Source organism: Cynara cardunculus, assembly GCF_001531365.2.
Source record: "Cynara cardunculus var. scolymus isolate 2C chromosome LG 12, CcrdV1, whole genome shotgun sequence".
NCBI lineage: Eukaryota > Viridiplantae > Streptophyta > Magnoliopsida > Asterales > Asteraceae > Cynara > Cynara cardunculus.
The window spans coordinates 22477943-22495103 of record NC_037539.1 but is presented as its reverse complement, the minus strand read 5'-3'; the positions used below and the strand labels follow the sequence as shown (position 1 = coordinate 22495103).

The 17161-nt window shown below is 35.5% G+C and overlaps 1 protein-coding gene and 1 non-coding gene across 4 annotated transcripts; both read left to right on the top strand.

Moving 5' to 3' along the window:
• Positions 1–503: 503 nt before the first annotated feature.
• On the top strand, positions 504–7803 carry LOC112522399 (sphingosine kinase 2-like). Of its 3 annotated transcripts, XM_025131492.1 has the most exons (10): positions 504–947; positions 2545–2667; positions 2758–2858; positions 3362–3434; positions 4221–4307; positions 4413–4490; positions 4606–4676; positions 4914–5177; positions 5536–5658; positions 7354–7802. In XM_025131492.1, the coding sequence occupies exons 1-10, from the start codon at positions 515–517 to the stop codon at positions 7543–7545; spliced, it is 1545 nt and encodes a 514-aa protein (XP_024987260.1). In that variant the 5' UTR covers positions 504–514; the 3' UTR covers positions 7546–7802. The 3 variants fall into 3 exon arrangements, with proteins under 3 accessions (XP_024987260.1, XP_024987261.1, XP_024987262.1); XM_025131493.1 differs by lacking the exon at positions 2758–2858 and having other exon boundaries at positions 512–947; positions 7354–7803; XM_025131494.1 differs by lacking the exon at positions 504–947 and having other exon boundaries at positions 2648–2667; positions 3359–3434; positions 7354–7803.
• LOC112524023 lies at positions 6453–6615 on the top strand. Its single transcript, XR_003070349.1, has one exon. It is a non-coding gene; the product is annotated as a U1 spliceosomal RNA (small nuclear RNA).
• Positions 7804–17161: the final 9358 nt, after the last annotated feature.

The following is a 17161-nucleotide window of genomic DNA, read 5'->3' as shown; positions in this document are numbered from 1 at the left end:
TTTTGAGAACAACAAAGTAAAAGTTTAAAGAGTATAAAATAAAATATAAAAAATGAATAAAATGTAAAATGTGAAGCGTACTTGATATTTTAGAAGAAAATTAAAATTTACTTTGAGGTTATATTGGTATGTTTCATTTTGTTCCGTAGGATGATAAGGTGGAACAAGCATGTTCCACTTTGTTAACTATATTTTTGTCTGTTCCACATAAAAAATTCTGCCAAACATAGGATGATCCATGTTCTGTTTTATATCTAGTGTAAAAAACACACATCCTAGAGCCCTAATCGCGTGTAAATATTGAAAATTGTTCTGAAAATATATAAATATTATATAGTTCAACATATCCAACTAGATCCGAAGGGGTGTAAGTACAAAATTTTAGAACTTTGGGGGGGTGGGGGGATAAATATTTTACTTTTGTAAATTTTTTGAGAACCATTTGAACCTCAACGAACAAGCAATGTGAGTCGATACACAAGTCAAAGAAAAACAACCTAGAAGACGTGTAAATATGTTGACTTGCGATCCTTCTGCGATAAATCCAACTACGATCGAGGGATTTGTTGCCACCCCCGCACGCCACCCTCATTCCCTTCGCAACCACCACACTCCGACGATGGAACAACAACCTATAGTCTCCGATGAAGTATTTGTCAACGGTGGTAAAGCAACAGTGACGCTCTCCACTGACGGGATGCTCCGGTGGTTTGATCGAGGCGTACTTCTTCGGTGCTTGTCTGTAGAGAAGGAAGTTCTTGGATTGTCAACGACCGGACATCTGATCACAATTAGGGCACTTGTAGAGACCGGTAGTGACGACGGATGGTGCCTCGGAAGTAGAGGGGGAGGGAGTTTGGTGAGGAAGAGCTTCATATTTGAGGCGGTGTCGGAGGATTCATTACGGAACTTGTGCGAGAAGATTCAAGGATACATCGATTCGTTAGGTATTACATCGTATTTTGTGGATGAAATTGCTATTTCTGTAATGAAATTATATGAATGTCGGGGTTTTTTTTTTCTTTTTTCATCAAACACTTGATATGATCATGTAGCTTTCAACAACGAAATTACGAAAATATTAGGGACTGAATTACTGAAGCGTGCAAACACACTAGAAAGTTGATAATCTGATATGGATTATTTGTTTAATAAATCATGTAGACCATGTAGCTAAATTGACACAAAAAGCTTCAACAATGCGTTCATTCTGTAGGAAATGACTCAAATTTTGTTTTCAGTGCGCCTTAATATTTTTCTATAACACAAATTTCTCCGTCTAGTTTTTCCAATTGAACCTCCAGGTCGGAGGATAGGTAGAAGAATCGATACGTACTCTGTTTCCATGGTCAAGAGTCTGCTTTGCAATAAAAAGTTGTTCAAAACGAGAGCCCCTTCCGGTGTATGTTACCACTTACGATAACATCAACCATGCTGTGGAACATCAACCATTCACCACAACATGGAATCAAGGGAACAGAACACAGATTATGTGATCTCTGGATTTCAAATATTTATGTTAAAAAATTCAAAATGTACCTCTTATTCTTTACTGGAGGTGGTGGGTCATGCATACTAAAGCTATGGTTTTGTTTTTCTCTTTTGGTGTCGCTTCAGATGAATAAGTTAAACACCTTCACTTTCTGTTTGTACTTCACGCACATATCATCTAGGCTTATATTGAACTGAAAGTAAATATGGAGTCCAACATCGGCTGGAAATGACCCCTTTCAACTCAATATATTTTGGAACCTCCCTTCTTTCTTCAAGGGCTCGAGTTATCTGAAGGGGTTCCACATATCTTCACAAAATATTCACTTAAATTTACATTAGTACACTGTTCATGAGTTAAATGCATGTTTGTTCATGAGACTAGATTAAGGCAGTGTTGATGAAGTATATTGAAAAAAATGTTGAATGATGTTATCAATATGTTTAGGATTACTGATAAATGAACAGATATTGTTCGATAAATTGCCACATGAACTATCAAATTGACATAACTATTCAAAAAAGGTGGTGGTGTTTGATAGAAATGAATGATAAATGTCAAATAATCTTTACTGCAACATGATTTAATGATAGTGTAGAAATTAGTTATTGAGGTCAAATGGATCACTTCGTTATATTTAGTATGGTTGATTATTGCTTTTATCTGAAAGTTGTCCATAGTTTTGTTTGAGCATGAAAGTCATGTTTAATCTCTGGCTGCTTTAGTTTTCTGGAACAGAGGACTGTTGCTTTATGACTCGTCTAACACTCAGTGACTGGTTTTTGTTTATCAAACATGATTCCAATTTGCTTATTATTAAATCCATACCAGCTCTGAGTCTGGGGTTCGAATCTTTTGGAGTCTGGACTCTATGTGCTCATTGCAGGTTATCTGTTTATGCTGTTTGTTGCAAATGTAGACTCCAACCATTTTAATTAAAGCAGGCCTAAACCATTCCTATTTGTCTTTGACTAAGATATTCATATATTTCTGTTAGATTTTTCAAATATAGTGTCTCTGTGTTTTATCACTTAGAATGGTTGTGGCAACAGGTCGACCAAAGAAGCTGTTTATATTTGTTAATCCATTTGGTGGGAGGAAATCTGCTTCCAAGATTTTTAACTATGATGTAAAACCGATACTTGAGGATGCTAATATCGAATATACGATGCAAGGTTTGTTCTACTTGTGTCTATTAGCCATGCATTTGCCCATTTCATTTTTCAAAGCGTAACAGCGCTAATTGGCTTTAATCTTATCTCCAGAAACCAAATATCAGCTTCATGCAAAAGAAGTTTCTCGTTCATTGGACCTTACAAAGTATGATGGTATCATTTGTGTTAGTGGGGATGGCATATTGGTTGAGGTTGGTTTGTTACCTATTTCTGTGATATAAACTACACCTTTTGCTATATGGACTCCAAGTCAAGAAACATCATGTGCATGTTTGGAAGCAATTTCTGTATAGGGCCTGTAGTGTAACTGTCCCTTGAAACAGTGATAATGCCTGGAACATTTGGTACCCCAACTAGTTTGGGATAAAAGACTTGTAGATTGATATTTATTCTTTAACTATTGAACTAAGGTTACCCAGTATGGCGATTAGGTGCATTTATGCACACTACTAAAGTGGAGATTGTTCTTTCAGTGATGAAGCTGAGTGTTGCTACCAAATCGTCCCAACAAATATATGTGCTGAGTGCGAGCTCCTAATATAAATTTGAATATAAGTTTGAAGCAAGAGGAACATCTTTAACTCATAGAGATTTTAACTAGTCCCACTTCTTCCATGCATCATTGTTAAAGCATGATAAGATTTCAACATTGTCACCTGATCACCCATGGGTTGGAACTTGCAAATTGTAGTAGGTTATGAATGGATTGCTTGAAAGAGAAGACTGGGCAGCTGCACTGAAGATGCCTCTTGGAGTCATACCTGCAGGTCTGTTCATTACATCCTCTTGACTATTTCCCTGCTCAATTTTTGTTTCACTACATGATTTTGCACATGTATGATGGAAGCATTGCCACTCATGAGCATCATGGGGCCAGTTTTTTTCATCTTCTCAGTTATGATAACCGCGCTAATTTTCATTCTCGTCCATATTAACCCGGATTCAAATTCTATTATTTAATGTTACCGGTTACCGGTTATCAGATACCGTACTGGATTTATGTCATGGTTTTTACCTTGTGAGTTTTGAGGGGGAGGTGAGGGGAACTATTTGAGAACTTCAATCACAATCCCTGTATGTGTTCAATAACTAAACAAGACTGGGCTTCACCATTTCACTTTAATCAACAGTTCACACAGAACTTCTATTCTTTCCCCTGATTATCCACTTGATCTCTATTGTACATGAATTATTGGCACATATTTTTTCCTCTTTCCCGTCTTATATAATGATGGAAGCATAGTTACCAAGGCAATTTCTTTAGCCAATTATAAATTTTCAGCTAATTTGAACTAAAAAAGCTGTTGGTGCCAAACTAAGTGGAGTAGGCTAATAAGAAGCCCTAAGAAATTTAAGGATTACAAAACAATATGATCAAACCTGATTAAACTCATCTATTGGAGTTGCATTGCTCCACTTCTGCCCATCTTTTGTTTTGGTTCAAGCCTACCTTTTATAATATCCTTCTCCTGTCATATCATGGCCAGCGGTGATGATTGGATATATTTCTCATTTGGCTTAAAACCTAACAACATGAATTGTTTATGGCAAAGGTACGGGGAATGGCATGATAAAATCCCTTTTAGATTCAGTCGGCGAGCCATGCACAGCTGCTCATGCAATTCTTGCTGCAATTCGAGGTTATTTTGTTTGATCAATGTAGTTTTTAATACTCACTTTTACTTATCTTAGTCTGTAATTGGTATTCAGACCTTGATTATTTTTGTATGCTTCATTTTTGGCAGGGCATAAACGCTCTCTGGATGTAGCTACAATCTGGCAAGGGGAGACCAAATTTTTTAGTGTCTTGATGCTTGCATGGGGTATACTGAAAACTAATTGAACTTTTACAATCTTTCGTCATTATAACTATAGATTGTAGTGCTTTTAAAATTTTAATTTATGCATTGGGTTTGTTTTCTTATTGTATTTTTGAAGGACTAATAGCAGATATAGACATCGAGTCAGAAAAGTATCGGTGGATGGGAAGTGCTCGAATAAGTTTCTATGTAAGTCGAGACTTTTCGTTTAGAGGTTGCATTCAAATAGACATTAGTTGATTACTCTTCCTCTCTCTTGCTTTCTTGCATTGGCCTGTTAATTTGACATGTACATGCTGTACGATTTTGTATGATGTTCCTATGTTATAATGAAAACAAGACAATTCTATCAGTATCATTTACCATTTTGTATGTCAATCACATTCAGCAAACCAATAGCTGATTCGGTCTTTTTCCAAAATTCAGGCTCTTAAACGAATTTTACGGCTGCGGGAATATAATGGCAGTATATCTTTTGTACCTGCACCCGGCTTTGAAGATGTAGGAGAGCCAAGTGGTTCATGTGTTGATTCTATGGAGCCTCTTAAGCCTTGGCAGCATGGGTACCAGGGTCCCAAGGTTGATTTGGAGAATTTAAATTGGAGAAAGCTTGATGGTCCGTTTGTTTCTGTTTGGCTTCATAATGTTCCTTGGGGTGCTGAAAACACCATGGCAGCGCCTGATGCCAAGGTTTATTTCTTTTATTGTGATTCAATAGAAATTGTCTCAAAGTGATCATGATGTGTCTTTTTGGTCCATCCTTACTTTTCTGAAAGCAACTCATGTCCATCATCTAAACCATCTCGATGAGGAACTTGATGCTACCGAAATGAGAGAACTTTCCAGAAATTGGTTTGAAGCAGTTTACAGGTTTTAAGGTTTATACGTGGTAGAGTTCTGAGTGAAGTCAACGGACTTCAACTGTCTCAAAGTGCTTGTTCTTCGAGTGGAATTAAGATATAAAAGAAGCCCTTGCGTATTTCTATGTAATTATCTAGCCGTGGCTCTATGATACTTCTTGCTTACACATTCTGCTGTTTATTTTCAGTTTGGAGATGGCTATTTGGACTTGATTGTAATTCGGCAATGCCCAAAATTAACCTTGATATCCTTGATGTCTAAATTGAACGACGGAGGTCACGTAAAATCTCCATACGTTGTGTACATGAAGGTGAGTTCATCTTTCAATTCCCAGTAGAGAGGTGTTTAGAAATTAGTAGGGAAACCAGCGCAGATATATTCTTAAAACTATGGCTCTGTGCTGTAGACTGTAGTTATGGTCTAGTTTTAGAACGCTATGGTAGAGAATAAACTGAAGGAAAAAAAATCAGCCCATAAATGTCCAAAAAGCAATAACGTTAACATGAAATACATGCTTTCGTGATTAATAATTAAAACCCATAGCAAAAAATGGCCAAAGTACTACAACTATGGTGCGTAGGGGTGTAAATGAGACGAGACAACTCGCATCGACTTGGTCAAAACTCGGTCAACACTCGACTCGAATAAGTTCGACTCGAACTCGAGCTCGACTCGACATACTAACGAGTCGAGCCGAGCTATCTGATACTCGACTCGATAGGCTCGTGAGATACTCGAATATATTTTTTATATAATTAATTATATAATACATTTTATAAAATATACAATATAAAAAATTAATAACAATTAATTTATAATATAATATTAATGTGATTTTAATATGATTTCTTTTAATATAATTTATAAATTATACACATTTTAGTCTCCCTACCCTTTTATAATATTATGTATTAATTTTAATATATAATTTGTATTTATTTAGTTTAAATTATAATTTGTATATAATTTTAATATATAATTTGTATTTATTTAGCTTCTGAAAGTGAATGAATAAGTGTAATTTTTGATCCCACATTGGTAATGAGTGAAGAATTGAAAGGTGGAGAGATGGGTTTAAAAGGAGAAGGTGGGGGAAGGGAGAAGGTACTTACCTGGACCGCTGGACGGGGTCAATGGGTGGTCAAGATGACCCATGGCCTAGGTTGGCGACCTCCATTGCACTTTGGAGGGGCTCCAGTCTAAGGTCGGCCCAAGAGGTCGAACCTAAGTTATAATTTAGGCATGTTCGTTTATGTTCGAGTTCGAGCTTGATTCGAGTTCTAGTTCGAGCTTGATTCGAGCTCGAGTTCGAGCTTGAWTCGAGCTCGAGTTCGAGCTTGAATCGAGYTCGAGTTCGAGCTTGAATCGAGTTCGAGTTGAGCTTCGATTTTGACTACTCGCGAGTTTTCGAGTCGAGTTCGAGCTTCGAGATTAGGTTTCGAGTTCGAGTCGAGTATAATGATACTCGAGCTGGACTCGCATCATTTACACCCCTAATGGTGCGTAAGGAGGAAAGGTCTGATACCTGTGCACACCAACAAATTCAATTCGAACCATTTACAAACCAATAACATGTATAAACCATCGATTTTTCTTTTCTCTATCAAATTAGTACAAAGGTCACCTACTCAAATTTCTGTTTTGCAAATCGAGGGTCTTCCCTCCCCCCCCCGGGGGTAGAGGAAAGGTCTGCATACATCCTACCCACACCCGCAGATCCTACTTTTGTGTGCGATTTAGTGGGGTTCGGTTGGTGTACCAGCTACTCAATCTTAGTGGAACACAAATCTATTTGAAATATCAAATTAGTATTAAACTCCACCTACTGAAATTTTTGTTTTGCGTGTTGGGGCCTTCATAGAAACAAAAAGGTTTGCATACATCCTATCCCTTACCTGACTTCTTTGTGGGATTTACTAGGTTCTTTTAGTTTGGTTTTGCTTGAACATTTGGTAATGCTCATTCCTGCTACTGTTTCTGATGGGTGGTGTTTATTTATGAACAGGTGAAAGCCGTGATCTTGGAGCCTGGTTCACGAACGGATAAGTCGATGAAGGAAGGGATCATAGATTCGGATGGGGAAGTGTTGGCAAGAGGGAAAGGAACATACAAGTCCAACCTAAAATCCTGGATGGTATACAAGAAGCTGCAAGTGGTGGTGGACCAAGGTTTAGCCACTCTCTTCACCCCTGTTTAAATTTCTTATCTATACTCAGAATGTAAGTAACAGAATACAAACTCCGTATTCAACTGAAACCACAAATTAAGAAGGCAAAAAACACCGTTTTCCAGTAAATACATAATATAAGGCTTCGATTTGTTAGCCCTTCAATTAAGATTGGCCAGAGAAGACTCTTTCACCATCTCAGAAAGGACAAATTCATAAAATGGAATCGAGAGAAGCGAAATACAGATGTATTTTTTATATTGCATTGTACGATTACACTTCTAGGAGAAAAAACAATTATGTGGTATAAGCATGGTGCTAATAGGAAAGCTCTCAAATCTAGACTAACGGCCCGTTTACTGAACACTTACCCAACAATCTTACCCAATAAGAGCGATGATAAGGATAAAGAGTCTTATCCGGTAAGTGATGGTGAAGACTCTTACTCGCATTTATAACCAGGTAAGAGACATCACCTTCACTTACCGGGTTTAAGACTTTCAATCCTTGTCTTCCCTCTTACCGGGTAAGATTCTCGGTCCTTCATCTGATAAGATAACTGAACCATTAAGCACTTATCAAGTAAGTGTATAATAAATTGGTCCAAAGTTACTTAAAATAAGAATTAAAAAACAATAAAGCATAATAAATACGCATGAAAAAAGAAACCCCACCAACAATATTTTTGGAAAAAGTTGTTACCTAACTCCTCTGTTGGATGTTATCTTTTTTTTTTTTTTTGAGTAATATAAATGACATTGCAATTTTCCGACTGTCAAACATATGCTTCTTTAAAACTACGAACCAGTTGTGTTTGTATGAAATCAGTTGCAAATAGATAAAAGATATTTGGGTAAAAAGTTAATTACTGGTAATTTTAAGACATGTCTTCAAGGACTTTACTACGGGGAAGTAATTTTTGGGTCACTTAATGATTGAGTTTAGCAGGGTCCTGAGATCGAACGTGGTATATGTCTTATATTTTGGTAAAGTTATCTCATCTCTTTACCATTTGAACTATATGCCAAAGGTCAAAATAGATAAAGATATAGTTGTATTTATATAATTTTCTCGATTAGGTTTTTATATACACACATAGATCAAACACATTTATACTTTCACAATCATATAAATTATATAGTTATTTGTTTTATTTTAATCAACTAAAATCGTGGCTACCAAATAACAACCGAAAAGATTAATATTCTCTAGATGAAAAATTATGATTTTTATCAAATCCTTATGTCAATATATACGTTCTTGTATATACACATACATAGAGCCGGACGAATTTAAGAAATTGGTGCTGATGTAGAGGAATTTCTTTTAAGGGTTTTAAAGATGCATCTGCTATAAATTGATGTGTTTTTAAGTTAATAAAAAGTGGTTACAATCGATTAGTAATATTATTGCACGCGACATTAGATTTCTAAGTTGAAATCATTTTGCATTAGTTTAATCTTTTGGTAACCGATGACGCAAAAGATGGAAGAAGAAAATAATGAAAAGACACTTGTATGTTGCAAAAAATCATGTGTTCGCCATTTTTAATGAAACTTTACTTTTTCTAATTACATTTGGTTTTATTTTATGGAGTAAATTATGATTATCATCTATGTGGTTTGTTAAAAATTGCAATTTTCGTTTCTATCTTTTAGAAATTGTGGTTTTCGTCCCTATGGTTTATAATTCAATGCTATTTTTTGTTCTAATGATTTACAATTTATTGTTGTTTTAGTCCTTGTGGTTTACAATTCTTTACTTTTTAGGTTCCTTATACTTTAAGGTATGAATTAGTCCATAAACATTAACAAATTCCAACCATAGAGATGAAAATTACAATATCTAAACTACAGGGACGAAATTCAGAATCATTAACAAACTACAAGGACAAAAAATCATAATTTACTCTATTTTATATTATGCTAATTATTTTGTAGCCCCACTTGAAATTTTTTCTGGATCCACCTCTATCAATACGACATGTAAGCCAATCATAAGCTAGTTTATAAAAAAATAACTTATTTTATGAGTTTATTGAAAAAATTTCGTTTCGTGAGCCATCAGGTTTGTTCCTGACATTTTATAGAGAAAAAAAAAAAAACCCTAAAAGCATGTTTTATTATGAAAATAAAATTGAAATGTAAGAAATATAAATTATATATATATATATATATATATATTTTGTATTCCTAACAATTAAAAAAATATGAACTAACATAAACACCCTAAACCCGTGGTCCAAGTTCTTTTTTCAAATCGAATTTTTTTTAAAGCATTGAAGAAATGACACATTGATCATTGTAAAAATATTTTTGACACTGTAGTTCGATTTTACATCTCCGTAGATCTTCTGGAAATAGTAAAAATTCAAAAGTCAACGGATTCAATTTTTCAATAAGCGTTTTTCACTGTTTTTTTCCAAATGTATTTTTAGGTTATTTTACATTGTTATCTAACTATTAACTAGTTTTAATCAAACACGTCTAGTTTTTCAACCAATAGCTACCTTATTAGCCAACAAGCCTAACGGCTAACTCTCCGGCTAGTCTTCACACATTTTTGATCATGATAACTAACCTCTATTTACATACTTATCTAAAAAATTTATATGTATACTTATATTTTCGCAAAAAACATCAATTAGGTATCAGTCTATGTCTGTATACATATATTTATGTATAGTTATTGATGAAGTATCAAAGAAAGTTGAAAAAAACAATTGTAATCACCTGGTTTAAAATAACTATTTTATTTACAGATCACTATCAATTTTATAAGTAATGGTGATCAAATTTTTGCTGAATGAGATTTTCTGAGAGATTCAGAGAAATGTTTCATAGCGTAAGACTATAAGCGATATGGACAAGATCGTGCTAGTAGCGGAGGCTAAGGCGGAAGTGAGCGAGAGTTTATAGTAGTGGAACCACAAGGCCTACAAATTATTAAATATTTATGGTGTAATTTTAGTGGAGAAAGTATCAACGAGAGGGTGGATGTAAACGTTGGAGGCAAAATATATCCCAAAAGGATGGCTTCAGGTATCTAGGCTCCATGATTTAAAATGGGATGACGTCAAGGATGACAACAGAGCATAAGGATGAGGAATCTAAAGTTGTGGGTTGCCATGGGGACGTTGTGTGACAAGGTCCCATTAAATCTAAATGATAAGTTTACCAGGCATATTAAGCCACGATGTGTCACAGGTTTAACGTGACGTCAGATACGAGTCTACAATCATGACAAACCTTTTTGTAACACTCGAGTTTTTTTTTTCCGTATTCTCTGTTCCGTTCGCTTTAGGGAATTTCATCTCGTTAGTGGCAAATATGTTTCATAATTAAAAGATTTTGACCTTTAATCTTTAGGCCCTTTTCTCTTCTTTTTTCTAAAAAAAAAATATACTTATAAAATGAATAAAATGATTGAAAAGATGAAAAAGGGGGGGTGCAGACTGGTGGATTTTAGTCTTGTCCTACCCTCACTAAAGCGGATTGGAGGTCACTTCTTTTTTTTTTTGTAATGGTGTCCGGGCCAAGGCCCGACTAATCCCCGGCAAATTTGGAGGTCACTTCTTCTTGGGGAAAAGAAAAGAAAAGAGGAGAGAGGGAGAARAGGGCTATCATTTCACACCCATGCTTTACCCTCTCCTTTTGAGCCTTATTTTTAGGATTCCTTTCTTACATAAAGGTCCTTACCACCATGTAAAAAAATGTGGGGAAGTGTGTTTAAATGGGAGGGGACAACATCATTGGGAGAAAAAGAAAGAAATCGAGAGAAGAAAAAGGAGGAGGAGGAGGACAACCAGTTCTTAAATCCTTACCTATTGTCCTTGTCTTGGGACTGAGTTTTAGTTTGGGGGGGAGACTAAGAAGAACTCCTAAGCGGCTGCCGATTGTGAATGAATGGAGGAAAGAGTGGTCTCATCTCCATTTAGTCTAACCCCCTTCTTAGAAACTTCTGCAGCTACCGTCATCAACCTCTAGCTCCGGCCACGGCCTGCACGCGTCTGCCTAAAAGACTCCAGCCCGGTCTGCCTCCGTGCGAGCTGTACGCAACTGTTGTGTTGTGCCTCCTACGTGCGGCTGTTCCGTTCCTCCGTCTTCTTTGCTATTTCTTGAGTTCCCTTTCGTCTACCTTTTAATTCAAAGACTTGAGATTTCTCCTAAATCCTACAACGTGAGTTCATTCTACCTTAATATTGGAACCTTACACAAATGAAACTTTACAATATTTGGTATGTTGCATTAGGCTTATCTCGAACTTTAGGTAGATGAAGTCACTTGCTTGATTGGAAATGGAGACCTCTTTAAATGAAGAACTAACTTAAGGATCTCGCCCATATTGAAAAGATGAATTGGGGAAAAAGTATAATCGTTTGGTAAAACAYCCACTTCAAATATTGTTGGCCATAAGACACTAACACCCATACGTTCTATATTCGAAATGGCATTGGCGAATGGGAGTACTCCATTGGACTAAGGGTTTTATGCAAAGTCTTAGTAATGTATAAATGTGTATATGCTAAAAACGTTGAGTTTTGGGTATGCCACTAAAAGGTGATGGAATTATAGACATGAATGTCGTTTAATTTTATTCGTGGGAATGATGGTGTAAGTTGGTGATAGGCATTGTGATTATTATGTAATCACCAAATCATCTTCTCACTCCCACTCAGAAATAGGCATTGTGATTATTATGTAATTTCCGAGATAAATAGTTTATGATCACGACCGACTACATGACTGATTTAGGTTGATGTCGATGGTTTTATACCGGTAAGTGATGCTCTATAACGTTAATCTATGACTTACTTTGTGTTTCGTCATAATTAATGGTAAATCGGGTCTCCCCCGTCATCTTCGAATGTTTTGACTCATCCGCGAGATATTTTGGTTTAACTGCTTTTCTTATATCGTTTAAAATTACGTCATCCATCTATATATATATATATATATATATATATATATTCACATAAAGGTCTTATAGTTACCTTTATGTTATTGATTGGACTCACTAGGCATAAGCCTAACACTCTCTTTTGAAATGATGTGTTGTCAGGTTCTTTTAGTGGCGGGRCTAAAATGGGTTGAGGGGAGCGTGGTCTCGAAAATGGGGCTTCTTGTGTAACTAAGGCTTTTGGTGTTTCGGAACATTGAATTATTGAACTATTCGGCATTTTATTGGAGGCAACAGAAACACCCGACTTTAATCTAGACATAAGATTGTGTAAATTAATAGGTTGTAATTTAATGTCTTTCTTTTTGCTTTGTTAATGTTGTACCTTTTTCCCCGTGTTGGTCAATTTATATTAAATTCCAGTTTCCGCTTTGTTTTTTAAATTTTGGGGTGTTACAAGTTGGTATCAGAGCCCTAGTTTAAGCGAACTAGGTAAGGAACTAAGATGCCTAGACTTAAGCTGAGATTTTAAGCGCTAATTGGTGAGTTATGGGTAGAACATTTAAGATAAGGGAATTTTAGAGTCATBAGAGTCGCATAATTCATGAACTGTGATGATGGTGATTGAGAACCCTTATGTATAACCTATTCAAAATTTCACTTAGCTAATGTCATTTTGAGTAAGTTGTTACATTCGTGTACTTGAATCCACTATTATTACAAAAAAAAAATTATGATGGTTAAATACAAATTTCTCAGAGTTTTTAGACAAAAAATTTATTATTTCAGATTAACTTAAATGTTACATATTTTGAAGTAACATTTGTCCATATAACTTTAATTTAAAATCATGGGCTTTTAGTAACGCCATATGGTTGAGAAACACGACAATAACGTTATGGACCTAGTGAGCATATTGTGTGGACCATGCTTAAAGAAGTCGTTATAGTTGTTAGTGTTAGTGGACTCACTTATTTGATAAATAAGTCTAAGCATGTATAACAACAAAAGTTGATCCCGCAACCGTTGAAGAATATAATCTATAAGAAAAAGGAAACTTAGTGAATTGTAGAGCAAAGTTTCAGTTTTCTTGGTCACATATTTTACAAGAAGTACATCTAAGTAAAAGTCAACAAGCTTAGAGGTCATGTCAGATTTAAAGCAACCAAGATTAGTAACTAGGATAGGTGTTTATTTGGGTTACTAAACTATTGTCGAGGATTAATTAAGAGTTCCGTAAGTTGCATATTTTAATGTCAGCATTCACCTAGACAACACAGCGAGTTGGATTGAGGTTAGGAGGAATAAGTATTTCAGTTACTGAAAGCAAAGGTAAAGTTATGTAAAAAAAAATTTGATGGTTATCAGAGGTACTAGAAAACAATGTGGTTTTCAGTGATAACTTGAAGTTCGAAGTAGACTTAGTATTGATGTAACGAGGCAAGTTTGTCGTTTACACGTTAAGTCAACTGTATGGACATGAGAATATTATTCCGACAGATGATTGGGAGTTAGTAGCATGGTAATTGCATGTAAGTTTCATACATATTACCACCATGGCTCAAAGTTTATTTTGTACATATATCACAATAGTTACAAACCCATGTTTAATTAKAAATGGGAAACTTTGGCTAGAGATTTTGTTTAGCTTTATTAAATAATTATGATGGTGAGATTCATTATCGTCCAAGCAAAGAAAGATAAGAATTKATCRAATTAYGAATTRTAAGGATAGATATCAGATTGAGTTTAAAAGATAAAACTCAAACAATATGGTAAGAAANNTACTCCATTGGACTAAGGGTTTTATGCAAAGTCTTAGTAATGTATAAATGTGTATATGCTAAAAACGTTGAGTTTTGGGTATGCCACTAAAAGGTGATGGAATTATAGACATGAATGTCGTTTAATTTTATTCGTGGGAATGATGGTGTAAGTTGGTGATAGGCATTGTGATTATTATGTAATCACCAAATCATCTTCTCACTCCCACTCAGAAATAGGCATTGTGATTATTATGTAATTTCCGAGATAAATAGTTTATGATCACGACCGACTACATGACTGATTTAGGTTGATGTCGATGGTTTTATACCGGTAAGTGATGCTCTATAACGTTAATCTATGACTTACTTTGTGTTTCGTCATAATTAATGGTAAATCGGGTCTCCCCCGTCATCTTCGAATGTTTTGACTCATCCGCGAGATATTTTGGTTTAACTGCTTTTCTTATATCGTTTAAAATTACGTCATCCATCTATATATATATATATATATATATATATATATTCACATAAAGGTCTTATAGTTACCTTTATGTTATTGATTGGACTCACTAGGCATAAGCCTAACACTCTCTTTTGAAATGATGTGTTGTCAGGTTCTTTTAGTGGCGGGACTAAAATGGGTTGAGGGGAGCGTGGTCTYGAAAATGGGGCTTCTTGTGTAACTAAGGCTTTTGGTGTTTTGGAACATTGAATTATTGAACTATTCGGCATTTTGTTGGAGGCAATAGAAACACCCGCCTTTAATCTAGACATAAGATTGTGTAGATTAATAGGTTGTAATTTAATGTCTTTCTTTTTGCTTTGTTAATGTTGTACCTTTTTCCCCGTGTTGGTCAATTTATATTAAATTACAGTTTCCGCTTTGTTTTTTAAATTTTGGGGTGTTACACTTTTAAACCCACTCCCAAATGATCGTCATGATATTTGTTTTTGCACATTTATTTAAAATATAGAAGTATATCGTGACTGTGTGAGAAGTGGAACATGGGCTGAATTGAGACTGTTGGCATTGGGCCCAACTACTAACAACATGTTGACATCAATGGCCCAGTCGCCAAGTGGTGGAGCTATCAGCTATGGAAAAAGAGTGCCTCTTTTGACCATATGTCTTTTTTGCCCAAGTCCAATCAAGTTGAGTCGACTCAGCTCAAGTCTAATTGATTCGACTCGAGTCGCAAATCAAAGTTCACGATCAAAGGAAGTATCTTAGAGGAAAAAGGGTTAGAACCGTCGTCAACTCACCTAATTATCAACTCCAATCTTAGTGTTGGGTATTTATTTTGGATGTTAACATGAATTGACTCCATTATCAATTTGACTGAAAATATCTTATCTACAAAGAACGTCTGCCACACCCTTTTCATGAAAAAATTGTCGATGGCCCGACATTGTTGTTGATAGGTTACGATGTCCTCTTTATTACACCCAACTTAGAAACAAACGATGTAAACGACAAGTATTTTTCTAATAACACATGTCTTTGAGTGAAGTTAATGCTGATGACATATCGTTCTCATACATAAGTAGGTTCAGATAACAAAATGAATACACATTCAATTGCTTGACTATCGAGGCTCAAGTTTCTTTGAGTTTGATATTTGAAGTTAGTTTGATCATTGAGTCAAATTTTATTAATATCCAAAATAAAACTTGAACACTAAGATTCGAGTTGATATTAAGTTGAGTCGACTCGGCCAGGAAGAAGACGTATGATCAAAACTCTTTTGTAATAAACGAAAATGCTTGACAAAACCCTTGGCTAACTATTGTCTCGGTCTTTAACATCAACTATCAAATAATAAAGCAGATGGTAATCACAACTCGTAAATACAGTCTCTATTTCTCGTTACCAAATTTTATCTTCTTCAACTTATGCTTACTCTCTCTTTTGACCAGGTTTAAAAGCCAAAATCCTTTGCATTCGTTGCATTCTCGGTCGTTGAAGCACTATGAGACACAAAATCCAGTATCATCAAATCATTTTCTTCAAATGTACCAAAATTGACTAAAATTAACACGACAAACAAAGCGACAGAAAAACTATTTGTCTTTGCCTAAATTCGACTCTCTAGAAAACAAGTTCGTCCCAAAAAAAATTCATTTCGATGTTGATAAAAGTTCGAATACAACAGTTTCATGTGCATGGTCGTAGAATTGTCAAATTCAGTTGCTTTCTCTGATTTGATGGATTGTTCATTTCGTCAAACATAATAAATTCGACTTCTCGTCATTTTTGTTATGTGTGATGGTTCTAACAGTTTCATTGAATATTCTTGCATTTACATTTTTATTATATGTTATGACAAGTAAATATGCTTACTTAAAAAAAAAAGACAAGTAAATATGCTTTCATTAGGGTCTACGTTTTTTGTAGCATTGGACTTTTACAAGTTTATGTCACATTCAAGTACTTGTCATGAAATTTCGGCTTTATCTTTATATATTCTCTCCTTTTATAGAAACAGGTAATCAGATAAAACATATTTTGTTCAATAATTGATTAAATTTTTTATGTAACAAAATACGATAAAATTATTGTATTCAGTATACCAATGATCGTAAAGCATTGTGTTTTTTCCGTGTGGGTGTGAGGCCAAGTTATGCATACTTTAACTAATTTCATGGGTCTTTGAGTTAGTAACTAGATAAACCCTCAGTAAAACCAGCGCCAGCCCAAAGGGTGGCTAGCCGAGCATCAAAGCCCAATGATATTATTACTAATTAGAGATGGCCAAATGGGCCCGGCCCGGCCCGGCCTGTAACCGCCGGAGGACCGGAACCGGGACCGGAGAGGGACCGGAACCGGCCCGGGACCGGTATGGACCGGTTGTGGACCGCCGGTTATGAACCGGTTATGGATTTTAACGTTTTTTAGGACCGATACCGGTTAAGACCGGAACCGGTTATGTAACAGGTTATAGGACCGGCCCGGCCCGGCCCGGTCAACAAAAGTCAACGTA

Excerpts from the sequence above, each read along its gene's own strand:
- LOC112522399 (XM_025131492.1), top strand. The coding sequence starts at position 515 with ATGTTGACTTGCGATCCTTCTGCGATAAATCCAACTACGATCGAGGGA. Across the intron at positions 948-2,544 it reads AGGATACATCGATTCGTTAG|GTCGACCAAAGAAGCTGTTT; the intron begins GTATTACATCGT and ends TTGTGGCAACAG. Across the intron at positions 4,308-4,412 it reads AATTCTTGCTGCAATTCGAG|GGCATAAACGCTCTCTGGAT; the intron begins GTTATTTTGTTT and ends CATTTTTGGCAG.